Source organism: Stegodyphus dumicola, chromosome 1, assembly GCF_044657685.1.
Source record: "Stegodyphus dumicola isolate Sdum_Otavi_A_Nest chromosome 1, ASM4465768v1".
Taxonomy (NCBI): Eukaryota; Metazoa; Arthropoda; class Arachnida; order Araneae; family Eresidae; genus Stegodyphus; species Stegodyphus dumicola.
This window is the reverse complement of record NC_140768.1, coordinates 273,902,016-273,925,954: the sequence shown is the minus strand read 5'-3', so window position 1 is coordinate 273,925,954 and position 23,939 is coordinate 273,902,016. Positions and strand designations below refer to the sequence as shown.

General features: G+C 30.0%; 1 protein-coding gene and 1 long non-coding RNA gene across 2 annotated transcripts in view; one reads left to right on the top strand and one right to left on the bottom strand.

Annotated features, from left to right (window-relative positions):
• Positions 1 to 16,461: 16,461 nt before the first annotated feature.
• On the bottom strand, positions 16,462 to 20,220 carry LOC146999556 (uncharacterized). The gene is made up of 4 exons (XR_015038316.1): positions 20,061 to 20,220; positions 18,357 to 18,394; positions 17,727 to 17,780; positions 16,462 to 16,688 (listed from the first exon to the last, which is right to left on the bottom strand). It is a non-coding gene; the product is annotated as an uncharacterized LOC146999556 (long non-coding RNA).
• Positions 20,221 to 20,759: 539 nt separating this feature from the next.
• LOC118189837 (uncharacterized) overlaps positions 20,760 to 23,939 on the top strand; it is a 115,934-nt gene continuing 112,754 nt past the window's right edge. The window contains exon 1 of the mRNA XM_085807010.1: positions 20,760 to 21,004. Within this exon, the coding sequence (XP_085663136.1) occupies positions 20,956 to 21,004 (49 nt within the window). The 5' untranslated portion in view covers positions 20,760 to 20,955. The remainder of the gene's footprint in view (positions 21,005 to 23,939) is intronic.

Here is a 23,939-nt window from a genome sequence, read left to right as displayed (position 1 = left end):
ATTTCAAAACAGATGAAGACCACCCTTTTGAGAACTAGAGTGGGTGATGGGGGGTGAAGTGTAAATGTATGCCTAGTCTCATTTCCCAGTAAGCTTTGGAATTCTGATAAGGTTTAAGGACATCTAGACCTGTCTGGTCACCTTGTCACAGAACAAGTGCCCTTTGTTAGAGGAACAGGGGGAGATGGAGGCGGGGTTTTGTTAAGTGACGTACTGAAAAGTGAGTTAAAAGGTTGTTTTATAGTCTTTAACGATTTTGAGTTCTACGCGAAACATTTGGTTTAAACTTTTCTTTCTTTCACGCGATATTGTTCCCTAAGATGGCAGGGCGAAAGCAACTATCTTTTTGAGATAAACTGAACGTTATCAATGATATTGATGAGGGAATGAAGCAGGTTGATGCGGCTAAGAAACATGGATTATCGCAATCTACAGTTGCAACGTTCCTAAAGAAGAGAAAACAAATCGAAGATGCTGTAACTTCAAATGAAATTAACCCAGAGCGAAAACGACTGAAAGTTGCGACAAATGAAAACATTGATGCTGCTGTTTTAAAATGGTTTCAAGAGATGAGAGCAACAAATGTCCCAATAAATGGACCTTTATTATGTGCAAAAGCACGGAAATTTGCAGCAATGTTAGGGAACGAAACTTTCAAAGCTAGCAATGGTTGCTTAATGCGTTTTCGAGATCGTCATGGAATAACTTTCCAAGAAGTTCACGGAGAGAAAAAGTCAGCCCCGATAAACCACGCAAATGAATGGCGGCAAAACAAGATGAAAGAAATCTTAGAAAAGTATGCTCCAGGAGACATTTATAATGCAGATGAAGCTGGGCTGTTTTTCCAACTCCTACCCGATCGAACAATGGCATTCAAGGGTGAAAAGTGTTATGAAGGGAAGAAATCAAACCAGAGACTGACTGTTCTTCTGTGTACAAATAGCACACGAACGCATAGAATACAACCTCTCGTCATTGGTAAATCATTGAAGCCAATGTGCTTTAAGAACGTGAAAAGTCTTCCCGTGGAGTATAAAGCAAATAAGAAGGCTTGGATGACGTCTAAATTTTTTCCGAATGGTTACAGAAGTTAGACAATGAAATGAAGAAGAGAAAGAAAAAAATCGTTTTGTTGATAGATAACTGCGGTGCTCACACGTCATTTCCAAAGCTACAAAATATCGAAATCGCTTTTTTCCCTGCCAATTGCACTTCAATTTTACAGCCTCTTGATATGGGCATAATTAAGTGCTTCAAAGGATATTACAGAAAACGGTTGGTGGACTCCATACTTGTAAACTTTGAAAATAAAGTAGAAGACCCTTTCAAAGCTGTAAATGTCAAGGAAGCGTGTGACAATATTGCTGGAAGTTGGTGGGAAGTAACAGAAAAAACCATTCGGAATTGCTGGAAAAAGGCCGGTCTTTGTGTTATGGAAGATAAGAAATCTGATAATGATGAAAATTCCATAGACAATGATTTCTCAGATGATCAAGAATGTGTTTTGCACATCAAAAAATCCGTATCCCAACTTGGGGAAACAAGCGGTAAAAAGTTTGGAATTAGTATAGAAGACTATTTAACAGCAGATGATGATCTTACGGTTTTAGCAGGAGTTACTGATGAAGATATTCTCTCTGAAATTACTGATGAGATAGGAAACAATGATGAAGATGATGATGATAATACAGGTCCATCGCAGTCCTTATTGTCATCGCAGGAAGCTCTTCAATCTGTGAATTCTCTACGGACATTTTTCTCAAGCCTTCCGTCGATAAATGAAGAACATTTTCGTGCACTAGACTCAATGCATACAGTATTGGTGAACTTAACAGTTAAAAAAATCAATAAACAAACAAAAATATTGGATTATTTTCAATAAAAAGTGTTTTCAGGTATGTGAATATTTCTGTGCTTATTTTCTGAATTTATCTTATTTATTTATTTTTTTAGTATTTAAACCACTATTATTAGTATTTTACAAATTAATTTCTTCTAAATATAGACTTAAAAGTAGTATGTTATGCACCTTAAACTAATAATAATAAAAAAAACTCTTATTAAATGCTCAAAATATGTGGGCCCTCGATATAACAATATGCCTCTCTACAACAATATATTTATTTGGTCCCTAAAATATTGTTGTAACGAGGTTTCACTGTATATATATTTTAACATATGCAGTGAAAGGAAATTCCAATACATATTCCATTTTATACCCTTTTTAAATCGATCCCACCAGTGACCGTGTGATGAAATCGCTGAACACTGGCACTGCGAACGGGTTTGTTGCATTACCAACATATCTCTGATAACCAATATATCTGTCATTACCAACATATTTCTCGTAATTTCCAAAAGCATAAAATTTAAGGCATACAAAACCTGTTTTGGAACTACTCTGATATGCGCTCCCAAGGCGCCAAATTTCTCGCCAAATATTTTTGGCGAGAAACTCCACGCTGCCATATTGCTATCTAATTTTTTTTGTCTACATTTCGAACTTTAAGCCTAAAATGTCTCCAAAAACACGGTTTTCGCGAATGCAAAAACCACGTTTTGAACACACAATTTAAGCTAAAAGTCCGGAACAAAAACAAAAAATTTAGATAGCAAAAACGTAGAGTTTCTAACCAAAAATATGTGACAAGAGTTTATGTACACAGCGATATGTTTTAACTTAAAAAAACATCTACGAATGGCACCATCTAGGCAACAAACGAATTTACGAACTACGCACACCTCGCTTTAATAAATTAACATAACAACAATAAATTTCAAAGAATACCATGTACACAGCATTCTGTTTCAACTTTAGAAACATCTACGAATTGCACAATTTAGAAGATACGCACTAATCAACAAAATAACTAAAATAAATTTCAAACAATTTAAAAAAACAACAATAACGACAGAAATTCATACTAAAAAAACAATGAACATAACATTCTACAAAATAAGAACTAGAATAAAATAAAATGTACTTACCATGAATTAATGCTTTTTCGAACAGCAGAAATACCAATTTCATACCGCCTTTAACATGCCGCCACGTAATCACTATCGTATTTATGTGACAGCCAGACACACTATCCAGAAAATTCATACTATGGTTCACAAATAAATAAATTAACAAATAATCACAAATCCCTACTTCTATCACGCACAGCCACTAAAAATAATCTCCCATATCTTCTTTCCACACCTCCAAATACCCATTGCCCCTCAACAGGATGGCCACGACGATATTTCCTTATGCCGAACTTCAATTCAACAACATTCACCATTAAATATTTCCCCCCTAGCTTCTCAGACACAAAGCATGACGGGAACCAACGAACTCCAGACAAAGATTTTTCAACGTCAACAGGGTTGCCATACAACACGCAATCGCGCCAAAAACCAGCGCAGAACACATATTGCCACATTTAGTGAAATTAGGGCGTATATCAGAGTTGTAGCCCTGTTTTAAATAAATAACTATATGCATATATAAATGTATTATAAATATATTAATATATGAAGTGAAAGGAAATTGCAGTACATATTCCTATTTATGCCCTTTTTAAGCCGATCCCACTAGTGGCTGAGCGGTAAAATCTCCGAACACTGGTAGTGCGGTCCGAGGTTCGAATCCCGCGAACGGGCTGGACGCATAGGCGTCATTACCAATGTATCTGTCATTACCAATATATCATTGGTAATGACAGATATATCATTGGTAACTTCCAGAAGCATAGAAGTTTAAGGCACAAAAAATCTGTTTTAAATATATATATATACAAAACTGTATAAATATATTAACAGATGCAGTGAAAGAAATTGCAGTACATATATATTTATACCCTTTTTAAATCGATCCCACCAACGGCCGGTAAAATCGCTGAACACTAGAAGTTCGGTCCAAGGTTGGAATCCCGCGAACGGGCTGGTTGCACGGACGTTTTTGTGGTTTTCCCCATGTGTTACGTGTATACGAGCTAGTTTTCCTTAGAATGTCCTCCACGAAGGCAACCCTCACTTTAGGCAGATAGCCCTTGAGGCTTTGCCGTAATTACATAAAATCAAAACTAAGCACTTTTTTATCTGAATAAATATACACAAAACTGATGAAATATCTAAAAGTAGACCACATTAAAAAATCTGATAACTAATTATAAATCTTGCATTATAATATTGACAAGAATTTAACCGAAAATTGTACAGGAATTTAAGTTGTTTTATACAGGATATTCTGGAAACTATTGGAAATTGACATTGATATCGGTACAGTTAAAACTACTTAAATAATTTTTTTTATTCTAAGCAATTTAATGTAAATGTTGAATTTAGAATGTGCATAGTTTGAATTATACACTGCATATTCTTTAATGCATGTCTAATGTATTACATTTTTATACACTACAAATTCAAATAAAAGTAGAGGAAAATACGTTATAATTTAAAACATAAAATTTCAAAATTTATAAATTACTCATCAAAACGTGAAATTAAGTACATTGATATATACATTAGTTTAAAAATTACAATTTTAAATTAAAAGTATGCACCCCTTCTTTATACGTGAAATAGGAAAATACTAAATATATTATTTTCACTAATATTTAATTAAGGCACTGGTAATGTAGAATAAATAAATAATGTAGAATCGTCAGCATCAAATGCGTTATTTCTATAGCGAAATACTCGAGTTTTTCACAAATCTTAAGAAATTTAAATATCTATTACGTACACTTTCAAAAACAATCCGTGACCTTCGCCGTCCTCAGTTTAGCTCTAAAACGACAGTCAGAAACTTAAACGGCAGCTGTCCAGCTGAGGGAAAAATTTCCGACGCGTCGATCTCTGTAATGATCGAGACTAGGGGCCCTAGTCTGGACACCGTCGAGATAGAAGAACGGGTCGCTTTTTGCGATCTACTCGACAGAGAGCGAGTCTGGTGTCATCGTCTCGATCATTACAGAGATCGACGCGTCGGAAATTTTTCTTTCACCTGGACAGCTGCCGTTTAAGTTTCTGGCTGTCGTTTTAGAGTTAAACTGAGGACGGCGGAGGTCACGGATTGTTTTTGAAAGTGTACGTAATAGATATTTTAATTTCTTAAGATGTGTGAAAAACTCAAGTATTTCGCTATAGAAATAACGCATTTGATGGTCACGATTCTACATTATTTATTTATTCTACATTACCAATGCCTTCATTAAATTTTAGTGAAAATAAAATATTTGGTGTTTTCCTATTTCACATATAAAGAAGGGGTGCAACTTTTAATTTAAAATTGTAATTTTTAAACTAATGTATATATCAATGTACTTAATTTCATGTTTTGATCAGTAATTTATAAATTTTGAAATTTTATGTTTTAAATTATAATGCATTTCCCTCTACTTTTACTTGAATTTGTAATGTATAAAAATGTAATACATTAGACATGCATTAAAGAATATGCAGTATATAATTCAAACTATGCACATCCTAAATTCAACATTTACATTAAATTGCTTCGAGTTAAAAAATTTATTTAAGTAGTTTTAACTGTATCGATATCAATGTCAATTTCCAATAGCTTCTAGAATTTCCTGTATAATTTCCGGTTAAATTCTTGTCAATATTATAATGCAAGATTTATAATTAGTTATCAGATTTTTTAATGAGGTCTATTTTTAGATATTACATCAGTTTTGTGTATATTTATTCAGATAAAAAAGTCCTTAGTTTTGGTTTTATGTAATTACGGCAAAGCCTCGAGGGCTATCTGCCTAAAGTGAAAGTTGCCTTCGTGGAGAACATTCTAAGGAAAACTAGCTCGTATACACGTAACACATGGGAAAAACCACGAAAACGTCCATGCAACCAGCCCGTTCGCGGGATTCCAACCTTGGACCGAACTTCTAGTTTTCAGCGATTTTACCGGCCGTTGGTGGGATCGATTTAAAAAGGGTATAAATATATATGTACTGCAATTTCTTTCACTGCATCTGTTGATATATTTATACTGTTATATATATATATATATATATTTATTTAAAACAAATTTTCTGTGCCTTAAATTTCGATGCTTCTGGAAGTTACCAATGATATATCTGTCATTACCAATGATATAGCGGTAATGACAGATACATTGGTAATGACGCGCATGCGTCCAGCTCGTTCGCCGGATTCGAACCTCGGACCGCACTACCAGTGTTTGGAGATTTTATCGCTCGGCCACTAGTGGGATCGACTTAAAAAGAGCATAAATAGGAATATGTACTGCAATTTCCTTTCACTGCATATATTAATATATTTATAATACATTTATATATACATATAGTTATTTATTTAAAACAGGTTTTGTATGCCTTAATTTTTTATGCTTTTGGAAATTACGAGAAATATGTTGGTAATGACAGATATATTGGTTATCAGAGATATGTTGGTAATGCAACAAACCCGTTCGCAGTATTTGGACCTCGGACCGAACTACCAGTGCTCAGCGATTTTACCACACGGTCACTGGTGGGATCGATTTAAAAAGGGTATAAATAGGAATATGTATTGGAATTTCCTTTCACTGCATATGTTAATATATATATATATATATGCGTGTGTGTGTGTGTGCAAGATAATATGTTTTATGATTTAAACTATAGTTATTTAATTTTTTTTTATTTTTCTTCCTACTACTTTTGTTAAAAGTTTGTTATATTTTTATTCACTGCTTACTGGTATCTACGATACATAGTATATTTGTAGCTTTATGATTTAACCTATAGTTATTTAATTTTTTTTATTTTTCTTCCTATTACTTTTGTTAAAAGTTTGTTATATTTTTACTCAATCCTTATTGGTATCTACGATACATAGTATATTTGTAGTTACGTGATAGGTATAATTCCTGAATAAATAAAATTATTGATATAGTCATGGGTTGTTAAAAATGAAAATGTTTTTTGATTCAAACTCATTAGGAATATTAAACACGCGTACGCGGTGCTATATTTCAATGATTTGACTTATGACGTTGTTGCATAACCTTTTCAGACAAAATAATGTATTTTAATCATAAAATTCCTGTTAACAAATAGTTTACAAACATGTAACCTTTTAGAAAATTTTCATTTTGCAATAGATCATACGTAAAATTATGTTTACGTTTTTTCACATACCTGAAGTTTTGAAAAGGCCATTTCTTTCTGCGTTTAAAATATCCATTAACGTTCCCCATTTCGTTTTTCCATACTCTTTACTAAATCCAGCAGCGTATTTTTTCGAAAAATTTCGCCATTTACTCGAACTCGATTTTTTTTTCTACCGCCATCCTCAGTAATAAGCACGTGCGAAACAGCCATTTTGACAACAAACTACCCGATTCCCCTGAGCCTGGAGCAATGTAGAGGTGAGATAGACTGGTTGCTATGCAATAAACGTCACTTCCGCACGGAATTCCACTTCACTTTCCGCCGACGGAATTTGAAGGGGCCAGACTCGCTCTCCCTTCTGCTGTCGAGTGGAAAGAGAATCCCGACTGGCTTTCCGATATCGATCTCCACCGGCGTCCAGACTAGACCCCTATGACACCAGACTTAAGGCTCCTCTAAACCAGGCTGAATCACCAACGTTTCTCTCTTGGCGAGGGAGTGAACGCGCTGCCAATTTTGGCGCGTTTATCGCACACGCTGGCTGAATGTCTGCTGTTTTTTTAAAGATTTATTTTATAGACGCGCGGTATTCAGCGCATATAAACTTTTCGGATAATTTATTAATTCTCGAATAGTATATAGACGTTTTCACTTAAATAAAAATTTCGCGTATATTTTGTAAACATATTCAAAATAACTTATTCTTTAGATGTTTCAGTTTCGTTAGCAGACTATAATAAATAAGATATGAATAAAAACTTTCAATAGTGTCAAATGGGGAAATAGTTAAAGCGTAGAGTGTGCAAATAAATTTATCTTAATGACATTTTAACAAAAATTTCCATAAAAACACTGTAAATTCATACTAAAAAATAACTTAAGAATATGTTGTCATTTAAGTCTGAGGTACATGGAAATAATTGTGCAAGATTCTGAAGAAACACTTTCTTTTAAATGTGTGAAATATTTCATAACATAATATGGAAGAAGAAAGTACAGCATTCTGTGTTTTGGATGCTTTTCATCAAATGTAATATAAATACGAACTAGAAACCGTAATAAAAAGTCCTTCCTCTTCAATCAGATCACCTTTGTGTTGCATTGTATTTGTAATACTTCTAAAAATCCAGTTTTTACCTAAATTAAAAAAACAGTTATTCCATAAAAGATAATAACTTTGAACGTATATAGAATGAATTTTGTAATTTGAGTTATGTTACAAAATAATTCATAGTTTATATATTTTATACTAATAATTTAGATAAAACCTGTCCAATTTAAGAATGTGTGTTAACCACATTCTTAAATTGTAAAAGGACGACTTAACCACATGTAATTCATTTCAAAGGATAAAAGAAAGCTTATTTTTTATTTTACACAGCAACAGCATTTTCATGCAGTCAAGTTTTTTTAACTGCTAGTTATTATACATAATACTTAATTTTAAACCCATTCTTATTAGAAAGCATAACTAAGAAACTTCTTTTTAAAGCACCACAGTGATTGCAAAGAATGTCGTTAAATTTACAAAAGTATTGAAGATATATTGAACAGCATTATAACAAGAAAGTACTGTACAAAATATGTAAATTTAGCATAACTTCTTTTTTAATATTTGCATAGGTTCCTCCAAATGAACCTTAATGGGAAGTTATCTTGCGAAAATTTAAAAGTATTAAAATGGCCTCTATTTAAGATGTAACTGCATTTATAATTATTTTGTAATTGCGAATAGATTATATTATTGCAATTAGATTATGCACTTACAACATAATTGCATAAAGTAATGAAATTAAGAGTTCACAGATACAATGTAATATAATTACAATGCAATTACCTAAATTGTAATTATAATCACTTATTTCATACCACAATATTATTACAATCACAATGTAATTTAAATTGGGTACTATACTTGCATACCCTCCACTCAAAAGGAGGTACTGATAAGCCTGGAAGTTATTATCAACAAAAAGCCTGTTCAGGACAGTTTGATGACAATTTCCACCGGGCGAAAAGTACATTCTTAAGCCCAGGCAAATCATGACAATAAAAATCATTTAGTCTTATGATTGACTATATTTTAAACCCTAAATTTGAATTCTGCACCAAATTATTTACCTATATTTTAACATACTTTATGAATTATTAGAAGCGATATGGCAAATATCTTCTAAAAATAACTGTAAAATATTTGTATCCATTAATTGATTCAGATACACACTTTTATTATTTAAGTATATCAAAATAACAGTTTCATGTTCCTGAAATACAAAAATTATGGAAAAAGTTAAAGTAATATTCTTAGAAGCATATGATATTAGTCACCAGATGCAAAATTATAGTTAATTTTTTGCCCTAAATACAATTTTATTACACAGTAGTCAAATGTGTAACTTAATAACATGTTATATAAAAAATTAATGATAATAAGTTTATCAGAAATGAATTAATTCTGCAAATAAACTTTCTGCACTTGAAAATTTTCTACACCTGAGGGAAGGGAGAGATCTAGTAAAATTAGATTTATTATAACTTCAGTTGGACCAAACACCTTCTCTCTATATATATGCATCACTAAAGAAATAAATAAAATTATCATGCTTAAAAAACAGATATACCATACCAGTTTTTTTCCCCCTTGTTACACTTTACATTGAGAAATAACAAACCGTACAACACTGAAAAATACTATCCTTGAAATTTTGTTTAAATGAAGAAACACACACCATCTTTTTATTTAAGCATTACACTTCAAAAACAGATACACATACCAATTTATTTTCACTAGCCTTTATACTGATAACATGCCATATAAAAATGAAAATAATTATCCTTGAAATTTAGATAAAATGAAGTAACATAATGGGAAAATTTATGCACACGGACATCTTTTTTCTATTGCATGTTGTCTGACATGATCCACAAGTGCCTAAAAATGTACCCAAAGAAAGGCATTTCAATATTAACAAAAAATTGTTTACAGATTAAAATTCATTCATTTCATACCAGTATTATAAAGATCATGCATGAAACAAATCTGCTTTCCCATACTTTTAAGTAAAACTTTTATACTGGAAAATAGACTATATTTCTATATATTAGAAACAAGAAAATACTAATTTGAATGTTCTGCATTCATTTCTAAATCTTTACTCCATTGCCAAATTGTATAATACTGTGATTATAAATAAACTTGCACAATCCTTGCAATTATTGAAGTCAGATTATATATATTTTGTCTCACACTATTCAATTTATTCTATTGACTTCAGATGTCAATGTCAAAATTCTGGAAGTTATTTTAACCAAGAAACAATAGTGGGCACCGTGCATAAACAACTCATCTAACTTTTTAACAATAGTGATTATAAAATAAAGAAAAAATTATATATCATTCCAACGATGTTGCAAGTATAGTATAATGTTACATATATCTTTAGCAAACATTCAGATTTTATCTTGACTTTCCAAATTATTATTTATTTTTTAATAAATTTCAATATGCTAATGATTTTCATGTTACATTAGTATAAATTCCACAATTAGCACAGGAAAACAAAATCCGCGCTTTATATTAGAAGAGAAATTTCTTTTCCATATTCAAAACATCTACATTGGCGATGTTTGGCGACGGGTACATTAACCCTAGACTAATTTAATTATAGCTATTATTACAGAAATTAGCAGATACTCAGGTTATTGTAAACAAGAATTTCACTTTACTTGCACATTATAAACATCAGAGAAGATATAAACTCTAAATGAAGGCGTAATTAACATTATACTTACTAAGCAAAGTTCAGCGCCTGGACGAGGTTTCCAATTGTCTCTTCGGCAATTATTTACCCATATTTTTCTTCTTTCTTCATTTTTAGGAAATTTTACCAATGTATGACCTTTCCGTGAATGATTTGAACAATTAATAGCTGTACATCCGCCCATTTTACACAAAAAAAAAAAAAAAAACACAAAAAATTGTTGCACCTTAACCACTCAGCCGCCATTAAATCTCCCACTTGGGAGCGCGAATGCCTGATGATTCAGCCTGGTATATAGGAGCCTTAACCAGACTCGCTTTCTGTCGAGTAGATTGCAAAAAGCGACCCGTTCTTCTATCTCGACGGTGTCCATACTAGGGCCCTAACTTAACATGTTAATTAGCAATTGCTGGAATACCTTCTTTGTAGTCACTGTCTCTTTCTTTAGAGTTAAAAATTCAAAACCAAACAAATAGTAAAATATCGCTGCAAAATATTTACATTATAATAAACGTGCTGAATTAATTTATAAATACTGAGTTCTTTCACGTTCCCGAACAACTTAGATAACTTTAATTTTCTTAAAAAAAAAAAAAAAAAAAAAAAAAAAAAAACATACCAACTTGTTAGTTCTTAAGACAAAATACTAATAGTTTGTATTCAATCCCATTTGATTAGAATTTTTTCAATGTGTGTTTTCAATTCGCGTTGTTGGAAGAACCAACAATGTTTCATTCGCAACAAAGCATTCATCGTTAACAGAGAGGAAAGTCCAGGTGAGGCCCCTCCAAGAAAGAGTTTTAAATATTGTTGGATTAGTTATCGTGGCATGTGACAATACGATTCTTGACGGTGGCTTTCCTGGTATGGTAATTTATCGAGAACATTATGAAATAATAGTTTAATTATTTCACTTTGTGTTGTTTTAAAAAAATTGTTTAACTTAAATTTCTATTATAAATTGCTTTATTTATGTTTAGTACTTTTATAATATTTTTGATCAAATACCTGCAACCTCATTTCCGACCAGTAGTGTTACATTTGTTTATTTTCTTTATTACTAACCTGTAAAATAATTGTTCTAGTAAGGGGCGAATTCAAGTGCAACGCTTGTCATGGTAATCGAACTTGCATTGCAAAACCGAATTCAAGTGCAACGCTTTTCGGACACGCCTACTGAAAATACGTCACTACCATAGAGGAATTTTGCGGCTACTCCTGACCTGCCGCAAACTCTTAACAGCGACTGTAAACAAGATGGCTGAAGTGATTTTGCTCAGACGTTTAAGAATTCGGAGAAATGCTGATCGAATCCCTTGGCATTTAAGAGACAGTCGTAATGCTTTTGAAATGGTGGAGCGTGAATTCATCAGTTGATTCAGATTAAATCGGTTTGCTTCAATGAATTGAAACCTTTTCTGAAGGCAACTGCCAATGGATATTCTCTGCAAAAGCAGGTTTGTTTTTACTTCAGATTATGAAAACTGAAATACTTCTGGAAATGTTTCCGAATCAAAGACTATGCTTAAATGACCTATTTGAGAATATTATATATTTTTATACGTAAAGACACAAATTTTTAATGTTATTGTATCAGGATTCTTTGTTTTTCATCCCATTTTTTTTCGTAGTAATGATCGAAATCGTTAATTACTGCGAATTTTGGAATGCAGTAATAATATCACCATTAATTTATTGTTTTAATTACTCTAAAACGTAATCTCGGAGAAATTGTTTTTCTAACAGAAATTATGCATATACCTGTCTTTGAGATATATATATATATATGTATATATTTGGGATTAGTTTTTTGGAATATTATATATTTTTTCATAGGTTTAGATACGTGCATTTAATTTACATATGCTCTCAGAATTTCAGTGATATAGTAAATTAGTTTGCAGCAATAATTAATCTTTGATATGTATGCAATTAAAATTTCATAATTTAAATTAACTTTATATGAATAGAGAATATTTGTTAAATTCAAATTTCATTCTTTGCAGCAATGGCACATGAGAATTATTTAAATTTAACTTTACTTTTTATTCTTATGAAACAATATATATATATATATATTCTGTAACTGTAGGGGGGAAAACCATGAATTTTTCTCAGCTGTTTAAACAGTTCCCATGTATAAAATAGTATTTCATCCCCCAAAATATTAGTTAATTTTCTCCTAATGTATAATGTCTTGCCTGTTCGTACAGTGTGATTAATGTCATGGTAATTTTGGATACTTTCTATAGATCTTGCATAATAACTACATATGTAAGTTATATACACATTCATAAATCTCTTATGATATGAAAAGTTATTGCAGACTTTCACATAACTATTAATAACTTGGGGACTTACCTTACTTCCGTAGACCATGATCAGAATTAAATAAACTTATAAGGTTATCATACTAAATTACACGAAAAGCAGCATGACATAAATAAATACAAGGAAATTAAATGTATTTACTGTACTAATAGATTATTATATTACATGACATTTTGCCCATGTATAATGGTAATGAAAGCCAGTTTTCCATAGAAAGTCCTCTACAGAGGCATCTGTTTTCTTAAGCAGATTGCTTTTACCACATTTCAGTGACCTTGATTTAAGTATGAAACTGGATAATATTTTCTTTCTGCATGAAATGTGTTAACTGAGTTTTAGAAATATAAGCCATCTTGCAGTTACTGTGATAATACTAATTTTTGGTACCTCCATATTATACCATCAACCATGAAAGTTGTGCTAATTACTGCTGTGGAATTCTGAGCCAGACATTTGTATACAGCAGTTACAACAAACCATACAACAGTCTCTCTGCAGAATACATGAAATAACCCTTCCGTGAAAGTATTGGACCCACTTCGTGAAAAAACATTCTTTCATTACTACTGTTTTATTTGCGGTCAAATTTTACTAAAAGCTCATTTTAGAATGCTATGAATACAAGTTGTCCACAGGTAATTGTTCCAATTTCTTACTGTTTTGTTCGCTATTTCCACATACAGTAGATGTTAATTCTTTCGACCAGCTGTAAAAGAACTGGAGTGCAATCACAAATGTGATTCTACCTAGCTTACCAAGAATTATTTTGGGTTACATACAAATGAAACCGCAGATGTTGCGAGTGTGGTGATATTAATTTTTGTTTTGTCTTCATTAACCGGAAAAATAAATTTTCCATTAATGGTGAAAAGGTAAGAAATATATGATAGTCATTTCAAATTACTGCAAGAATGTTTCATTATTATTCACATAATAATAACAAAAAGCTATCTATACTATAATTATAATGAAGTATAGATATTAAATAATACAAATTTTTTTTTTTTTTTTTTGTGTGTGTGTGTGTTTGTTTTAAATGTTTTATTGTATATTTTTTAATAATGAAAAAACAGTGACATATTTTTGTTAAAAATGGAAAGTAAACTCCTTAAAAAGACTGATTTATTAATATATCAACTATATTTAATGTTAAGAATCTGTATATTAAAATTTCAGATGAAAGTTTCTTTTGACTTAGGATTAATGTTTTTCTAGGTATGGAATGCTGGTCTGAGGGTTCTCTATGCTATAGGACAATGGCCAGGCAATACTCATGATGCATTTATATAGAGTGGACTGAAACAAAATCTAGATAGTATTTTGTCGCATCGTGCATATCTTTGGGAGATAGTGGATTATATTCCCATTTTATCACGGGAATATCTCTATAATGAGAAGCACAGAAAAGTTCGTGCAGCTATAGAGATCAAATCAAGATTTAGGGTACTGCACGATACTGGTGGAACACTATTGTATTCACAAAGCAAAATATGTAAAATGGTCATATCTGGTGGCCATTTTACATAATATATGCTTAAGGTATTGTGTTGAAAATCCCGAGATTGATGTGTTTGAAGATGATGAGTTGGTACCTTCAGAAAGTTTTCAGCATGTTGAAATTGCATTGCACAATGAATTATCTTTAAATTTTGAAACTCGATAATAAAAACCCAAAGTGGGCAACAATGAACCTCTGGCAAAGGTGAAACCCCCTTCATGGATAATAAAGAATATATTATGAAAAAAATTACTTTCATAATATATTCTTGGGGACCCACAAGCCATGGTTTATATTTAAACCTGTAACTAAATGCACAACCCTAAATGATTTTAATTTATAATAATAATCCTAAATAATTTTATTAGTCCTGGTTTCAAATGCATACTGACAACTTTTATCATTATTGTTTTTCCCTCTGAATTTCTTGTTTCCATCATTTATGTTTAAAAACTCTTGACTACCAGAAATAACTTAATAGGCTTGATATATATATATATATTTTAGTGTTGGGTATGCCAGTCATGATTTACAATAGTAAGTCACTATAAATTAGCATTGCACTTAATTTATCTTAAACTTAGCAATAAGATTTACTGCACCGAAATTCAGTTTCTTCCAAAAAGTCAAATGTTTCCCTTTCGTCCCCTTCCGTGGGACAAGATAGAAAATTTCCATGTGACAATACACATTTAATAGCATAAGAACTTCATGCTTATTTATTATAGTATAAATTAAAACTGACATATTCTGTCAAAGATATTTAAATGTATTTCCTAAAAACAATTATTTCACTCTATACTGTTTATGTCTTCTTGGGGGTGGGCAAAACAAATATTGGACAGTTCAATTTTCCTCCACCATTCCTGTGAGTGTATTCTTCGATTAAGCAGGGTTTTGCTCCAATTCCTGATTAGCATAATATGTAAAGAATAAACAGCTTATGATTTATGCCTCCATATCCTCTTGTATTATTTAAAGAACATACATTTTTCTTTTAATTCTAGATTTTAAAACATTAAAGTAAGGGAAAGATTGTTTGCTGAATTTAGATTTATATCATCATTACGCATTCACTATAATAACTTACTGCATACTTACCTCAGTGAGTTTGCCATTAAAAGAAATACATTTAAGTAAAATCATGAGTGTATAATAAATTGTTTTTCAGCCAAAAAAAAGAGAAGGGGGAAAATAAATACAGTTTGATTCACTTACTTTTTAGTACGCGACTCAACATTGTTATTGTAAACTAGACATTAGCCATACTTTAATAGTTGTCATCTCTGTATTTTTAGAACTTCAAAATTAGAATGTCAATTTTATCTGCCATTGTTATGGAGCTGTAGGATATCGAATGTTATTTCTTCAATGATAAAAAGAAATGAAATTTTTAATACCACATCTCATTCATATAACTTATTAACATAATTGAAAAACAATTTAATTCATTTCGTGTTATATCTGAAAATTAAAATTTGTAATACATTGACTAAAGATTCTTACAGGTCTTATTCCCATTTTCCTCCAGGAAAAAGATAATTGCTGTGTAAAATGCATAAATATTTTCACGAGACTTATAGTAGTGGTATTAGAATTATTATAATGTTTATGTCATATAATGGATTTGTGAATTTCTTTTAAATAATTTTTATAATCACAAAATTTTATAAAATTAAGAAAGTAGTAAATTTTACAATTAAGATATGAATCCCACAGTGCAGAAATACATACAAGAATGAAAACACTGTAATATTTGAAATGCATGATTTATTTTTTTTAATAAATTAATAATTATATTTTGATTTTCTATGACAGCAGACTGATTTGCAACTGATTGCTTATACAAGTCGCATATTTCACACAGTACATTAATATATTCTTCTGCGTTTTAATTATTTCCTTTTCTGCAGCTGTAATATCATCTCTCTTCCTTTTTTCTCTTCGGTCTCCTGCTTCGAATAGTTGAGCTTCTATCTGAGGGAAAATTTTAAAATATTCATTCAAATTCAAATATTCTTAATTTTTATATTTCATAATGTAAAACACTTTTTATAATTAATTAAACAATGAAACTTCTCTAAAAAGGAACAATTCATAATATTGATTTCTTTAACTTTCAATTTTTTTCCCTTTATAATTTTTAAGACTGTTTATAGATCAAGAGGATTTAATGATTATTATTTTAAATTCTTAAAATCTTGTTGTTAATAAAGGACATACTCTGTATATAATGTTCGTAATAAAGAATTGAAATAACTTTTTTGTATGAGAAATATTAATTTACATCTGTTATAATTAATTTATACCAGCAGTTCTCAGCCGGTGGTATGCAAAGAAACAAAATATTTTTAACTATGAAATTCAAAAATCTCATAAAGAAAAGAATAGTTAATAGAAATTTCCTTTGATCGAAATATACTTGAAGATTTGGAAAATGACACACTTGTTAACTTTTGGCTGAACCGAAAAAAAGAATTTAAAGGCATTTCAAATAAAGCTATCAAATTTGTATTGTCTTTTCGCATAACCTGTTTGTGTGAAAAATGATTTTTTCCATGTTAAATTTGAAATATAAATACTCATCAAAATAAAAAGTGGATCCTAATTTACCATTAAATGAAATAAGAGCAGACATAAAGAAATTAAATATTAAAGTATTATAACTGAAATTTTGATAATCAAGTGAATAATTAATTTAATTAAATTTAATTTTGATAATTAAGTAATCATCAGTTTTTAATCTAATAGTTCTTTATGTGTACATGTTTAATACAAAGAGTGTGCAAATGGCAATATATATTATATATATATATATGTTTTTAATATTTCTATTGAGGAATTGAAAAATAATCATTGTAAAATTAGTGGTAGTATTAATGTTTTTCAGTTTTTGCTTAGATGGTACACTACAGTCAAAAGGTTGAAAACTGCTGATTTATACCATTAAAGTTTTTCTGTTGGGAGGAAAAGAAGAATGCAGAAAACATTAGATTTTATGTAATAGATACAAACTTGTCATTCCTAAATGCCATTGCAGATTTCCTCATGATAAAGGTGTGGAATTTTCTAATGTAAAAAAGAAAAAAGCATAAAATAAGCACAATTTACTCAACAATCTTGACTGAAATATACATGCTTTCAGAGACAGCATAAAGCAAGAAAAGTTTACTCAACAATCTTGATTGAAATATACATGCTTTCAGAAATAATATACAAAGCATACTGCATAATCAAAGTTATGAGTTTATATACTATGAGATACTATACATGTTTATAATATACCACGTTCTTGTACACCTAACACCTCGTGCACAATTTTCTATACAATTCATTAAAGATAGTTCCTGAAACATAACTGACTTAAGAGAAACATGCATACTTCTAATTTATGCACAACAATTTGACAAACATTAATTTCAGGTAAAGAGCTACATGTATTATATCAAAGAAAGAATGAATAAGTGTAATTTGCCTTTATCCTACAAATACTTAAAAACATTTACATTAAAAAAAATGAATTATACATAATGGTAGCAAATTTTTAATGAAAAACAAAACAAGAGTTGAAAACTTTATGCAGTTTTTGTCAATATTTTACTCTCTTAAAATTTATATAAATGTATAGAAACTTGAAATTCATACCGCATTTGGCTGGAAAACTTGTGGTATTGTACTGCACTCTAGGGAAAGGGAAAAAGTATACAATGAAGCAATCATAAGAATAAAAGATATTTGCATATTATTGAAACCAGCTTAAAAAAAGTTACCAAATTTTCAAAAATGTGTCAAACTCTGACAACGATTATGTATCAAAATTTTTCAGGAACATGCTCATGACAATTTTAAATTCAAGCAATGTCACCATTTTCATATGTGTTTCTTATGTTGTATTTCAAGTTCCAATGGATTTTAGATACGAATAGTTGTTTTAGATTAATTTCAGATTTAAAATACTGCTTGTGGAGCTTACCATCAAAAGACGAAGCTGTGTTGAAAGTTCTGAAGGAATAGAACATTTTAGTACAAAAATTTCTAATGGAAACAACTATGAGATGAATTTGGTACATAGACAAGGCATGCAGTATCAAATTTATGTAATTCTCTGATTTTTTTTTTTTTTTTTAAAGTGAAAACAGATCACTTGGCACAAGTGCTCAAAATTTAGACAAAAAATTTGTGGAAAATATTTTTTTTTTTAAACTATCACATAATTTTTATTTAATAATTCAAATTAGTATTTTAAAATTTGTTAAATGTTTTTTCCTTTGATATGTTGATAACATTTTGCCAACTTAGATAAATATTGATAGTTTGGTTATGCTAAAAGCAAGCTGCAAAAACATCGTACTTCTCGTGATAAGTATTTTTCTCTTTTCATTTATAAAGACCACCAATCTGATCCAGGTGTTTGTGTTAATACGTTAAGTACCAAAAAATATTGAAGAATGCACAATGAAAGATGGCAACCAGTATGGTAAAAGATATAATTAATATATGCAATGAAAGAAATCTTATTAAAAGACGACTTTCATTATCAGCAGAGAAGCATGACACAGTTACAGTAAAGAAATTAAGCTTTTGTTTCTGCACTTGTAGCTTTTAATAGCCAAAAATTGTTTTTTGAAATTTTATGAAATAAATAAATCTGAACATAACTGATATCAAATGAGAATGGGTCCAAACTTTCACTTAAGAAGCAGAAAGTGTACTGTAAATGCACAATATAATGAGCAGAACACAAAGCATAATTTATAAATTAACCTTTACTCTGGATGTATATATTACATTAATATCACATTAGAATTATCAGGGTTTCATATAATTTTTTATTTATTGTATTACATTGAAATACCTTTAATTTCATTTTTATATTTTCCCAACGATGTACAATATAAATCTAAAAATTGCTCTTAACTGTTTCATCACATAATGAATGTCTAAGGGAAGGAATGCCTGCGTGGAAGACTAAGGAAAACTTAGTATTCATGTTATACATTGAAAAAATGAAGAAAACACTCATGCAACCAGCTTTTTCACCTGGATTTAAAGAGAGACTGGGATAGCGGTGTTCAACAGGCTTATCTGCTTGTAGATAGATGGGCTTATTAATTACTATATAATTCAAGAACTAGTTAATTTTCATATGGTAAACGTGCCTACTGTCACTGAAGAATCATGCATCTGCATTAAACAATAAAAATATAACACAAATTTGAATTTTAAATTAAACTTACTATTAGAAGAATTAAAACCAAATGCTGTAATTTGAAAATGGGAAAAAAATGTGGTTTATATTTGAAAAAGCAAGGATTTTTGTCTGAAAAGTAAAATATATTTTACACACACCTGTTGTTGTAAATTACTTTGGAGGGAATTTTCTATGGGATAAAGTAAATAAAGTTGTACACATTAAAAGAAATATATTTCTTTCGTTTTCAGGACTGGAACAATTCGTTACACCACACTACAACGCAGTAAACACTTGACCATAAGCTCAGAGAAATCATGGGAATCTGATGTTTTTTGTTTACATCGACACGCAGTCTCATTGGATATTGATGTAGTTTATCGGATAAGCTCTCCGGGCACGAGAGGAAACCAGCTCCCCATTGCAATTTTGACGTCATCAGTTACCAGAGCGGTAAAGCGTTGCACTTGAATTCGACTTTAGCAGCCGATAGCAGGAACGCCTCTTGCGAGCTAACATTTGCAATTTATCAGAGCGTTGCAGTTGAATTCGCCCCTAAATTTCGTAACTTAAACAAAACTGTCACTTTCAAACAGCCCCATGATTGTCCTTTTGAAACTCCAAAATGAAAATTGCGGTTTTAAATAAGAAAATCATTCTCAGTTTAATATTTTTTTCATTATATGTAGTTAGTAATATTTTACAGCAATAAATCACTAGCAGAATTTGCTTTGTTCCTTCCCCAAAATAATCTCTTGTCACATTGGACAGAAATGGCTGAAACATTTTGACAGTTGGATTGAATTTCGCAATATTACAAGAGGATTAAGTGTTTATAAATTGGCAACAATGTTTCAACATCTTCATAAAAATGGTCCATAACTAACATTTAAATATGGATGTATCGTTAATGTAGTATAGTGTATAACATTTTGTTAATATGTTTCTTTACATTCAGATTTCCGATGGCTAAAGGTTGTTAACAGGGAAGCTGTTCTGTAATTACTGTATCGCCTTGCGTTTTGCAATTTTAATGTATCTTTGATATCAACCATGGCAGCGCCAGAGGCAGTAAGTCCGGATCCGATCCTTCCTGTGGTTGGTGAGTGTTTTTTCGGATATCTAACAGTTCTGGATAATTTGTTGTTTTTGTTGATAACATTGAAATATTGCATGGTTTCTGAGATAAACTTGGGAACTTAGGATATTTTATTGACCATGAGTTCCTAATCCTGTAACAGAAGAATATATTCTTATACTAATTAACCACATGCGTTTGTTGATATCGGAGTTTTGATGGAAGCCTAATGTAGGAGAGTATTCAAAGTAATGTTAATATGTTTATTAATTTTGATAGACTGTGTAAATGTTTGATTTTCTTTTTATGATCAGCCTAATAGTTCTTTACATATTTTGGGTGATTATTTTAAAATCTTAAATTTTTTTATGTAGTATTAGATTTATAATTTTCGTGTTAAGCAGAAGTATAAAAATAACTGAAAATTGTGTCTTTTGCAAGGAATGTTAAAACACGACGTGTTTTTATAGTAAGTTCATGGTATATATAGGAAGTAATTTTTATATGACCTATTTTTGTAAAAAAACGTATTTAAAATGTCATTAATTTTTAGGCGTTCATGCGTGTATACATATATATTGTTATTCTTATTGTAATGCTGATATTAGCATTTTATTCCCCAGAATTATTGCATATGTATGTAAAATAATGCAGTAAATATTTTGTTTTTGAAGTTTTTAAGTTGTATGGATTTAATTTTAGTTGTAGGTTTAGCGAATATTAAAATTGTAATCTAACTTGACTAATAGTGATTTAATTTTGATTCTTAAAAAATTTTAGTATAATTTTGTTTACCTAAGAATTTTATTATTTAGTATAATTTTGTTTACCTCGAAATATCAGTATATATTCGGCATATACTACAGTCAATATAAACAATTTTTGCATTAATTCAGTTTGTTCGAAAAAATTTAAATATTATAAAATAAATAAGATATTAGCATAAAGTTTTAGTATATTAAAAAAAGGCATATGAATAAAAGTTTAGCTATATTATATATATATATATATATATGTGTGTTTAAAACAAGTTTTAGATATATTATAAAAGGGCATTTAAACTAAAATGAAAATATTATTTGCATGTAATTTCAAAGAAACTGGAAAAAAAAAGTGCACTATATAATTTTGAAAGATATTTTAATTTTTTAACTTAAACAGAATTAATAATTAATTTTAAACAGAATTCAATTAATAATATGTAATGTTAATGTAGAAAAATATATTTTAAAATGCAAAGCTGTTTTGTATGATATTATTTCTTGTTTCTTTCCTGTGTTTGTATTTGCATTTAACATAGAAATATTTGTTATTTCTTTTGAACTTTTTTAAACATTAGTCTTTCAGTTTAAGCATATTGATTGCAAATTACAACTGTTTCTTCACTATAAATTTTCATCATGAATCATTAATAATGCAGTAATAGAATAGTATTTATATCCTTATTTCCTTTCATTTTTACTATTAAAATAATGTATTCATTATTCTTGTCTTCAATAATATATCACTTAAGGAACTTTCAGTTGCTTTTTCATTATTAATTAAGCAAACCACTGATTAACTTTTAGACATTTGAATATCGTTATTTATTTTCTTTTATGATGATGTATAGAAAACGTACAATTAAGTAAAAAAAAGCACCTCTCTTCGATTAGCATAGACATCCATAAAACTCAATTTGTGTTGATGGTGATTGCTATAATATTCTTCCCTTCAGTGTCCGCTTGCAGTAATTTGTTGTTTTTGCTTTAAGTATTGAAGTAGTAGAGATCTCGCCACAAAATGCTGGAAAAGCTGAAATATATCAGATTTAATTCAGTGAGGTGTAACAGATTTATCACCACAAAGTAGGCTACAGTAATTTACTGTGTAAATTCTAGAAAACATTCATTTCGTATACTCCATGTAGTTTTATATATGGCATTCCACTAGTTCAATTTCTCTGATATTCTATTTTATTAATCTAAGGATTATATTGAACAAAGAATTTTATAAATGGGAACTAGGCAAACTATTGTACAAAAGCAAAAGTTAGTAAGATTTTTTACTTTTTTTTTCTGCTTTACTTTTCTTTCTTTTATCCTTTTTTATTTATTTTTTTGAAATAGCATTTAGAAGATGGTAAATAAATATACAAAGTAACATTAAAGTTCTTAAATGATATAAAAAGGAAAGATAAATAAGTTTAAGAACAGACTTATTGCTAAGCTTAAGTAATTAATAATATAAAATTGTTCGTTTTTTCATGGCTAAATATTTATTTTAATTGCTTATTTTCTTTATGCAAAGAGATGAATTAATGTTGAATTTGCTTGTTCTTTAAAAACACTTATCATAATTAGTAAGTAAAAGTAAAGTTTCTGTTTTATAATTTCAAAGAAAAGTATAAATGTCTCCACATATTTGCTAATATTTCCAAATGCAAGATTCAGATTTAAATGATCAAAACTTCATATTTTAATAACATTTATTCAATATGCCTGTCAGTTTTACTGGGTATTTTATTATGCATTGTTCCAGACATCAGAGTTTTAAAATTTATACAGTTTTAAAAACGTGTAGCTGAAAGCTGTTCATCTTAAAATTTCTTATTTTGCAGATAAGGTCAAGAGTGTATTTTTTAATCATATCACAATGTTCATAAAAGAATGTTAGGTTGATCTTTACAATATGGTAACTGGTAGTTTGGCGACATTTTGGAGGCGATAAAGGTTACTACCTGGGACTTTGGTAATAATGTGAGCAGTACTCAGTTCCGATTACGCATTATTTTGTGTGAGGGAAATGAGAGATCATGGGATATGTCATGTGATATTAATGGACGAATTACGGTTCTTTAATCGGAAAAAGGGGGAAATCAGGAAAAAATCTGGAAATTTTGTATTTGGTTTATTCTTTGTTGTGTGAAACAGTGTTCGTGAATTTTTGGATCCCATGGCTGTAACTAAAGAAAAGTTTA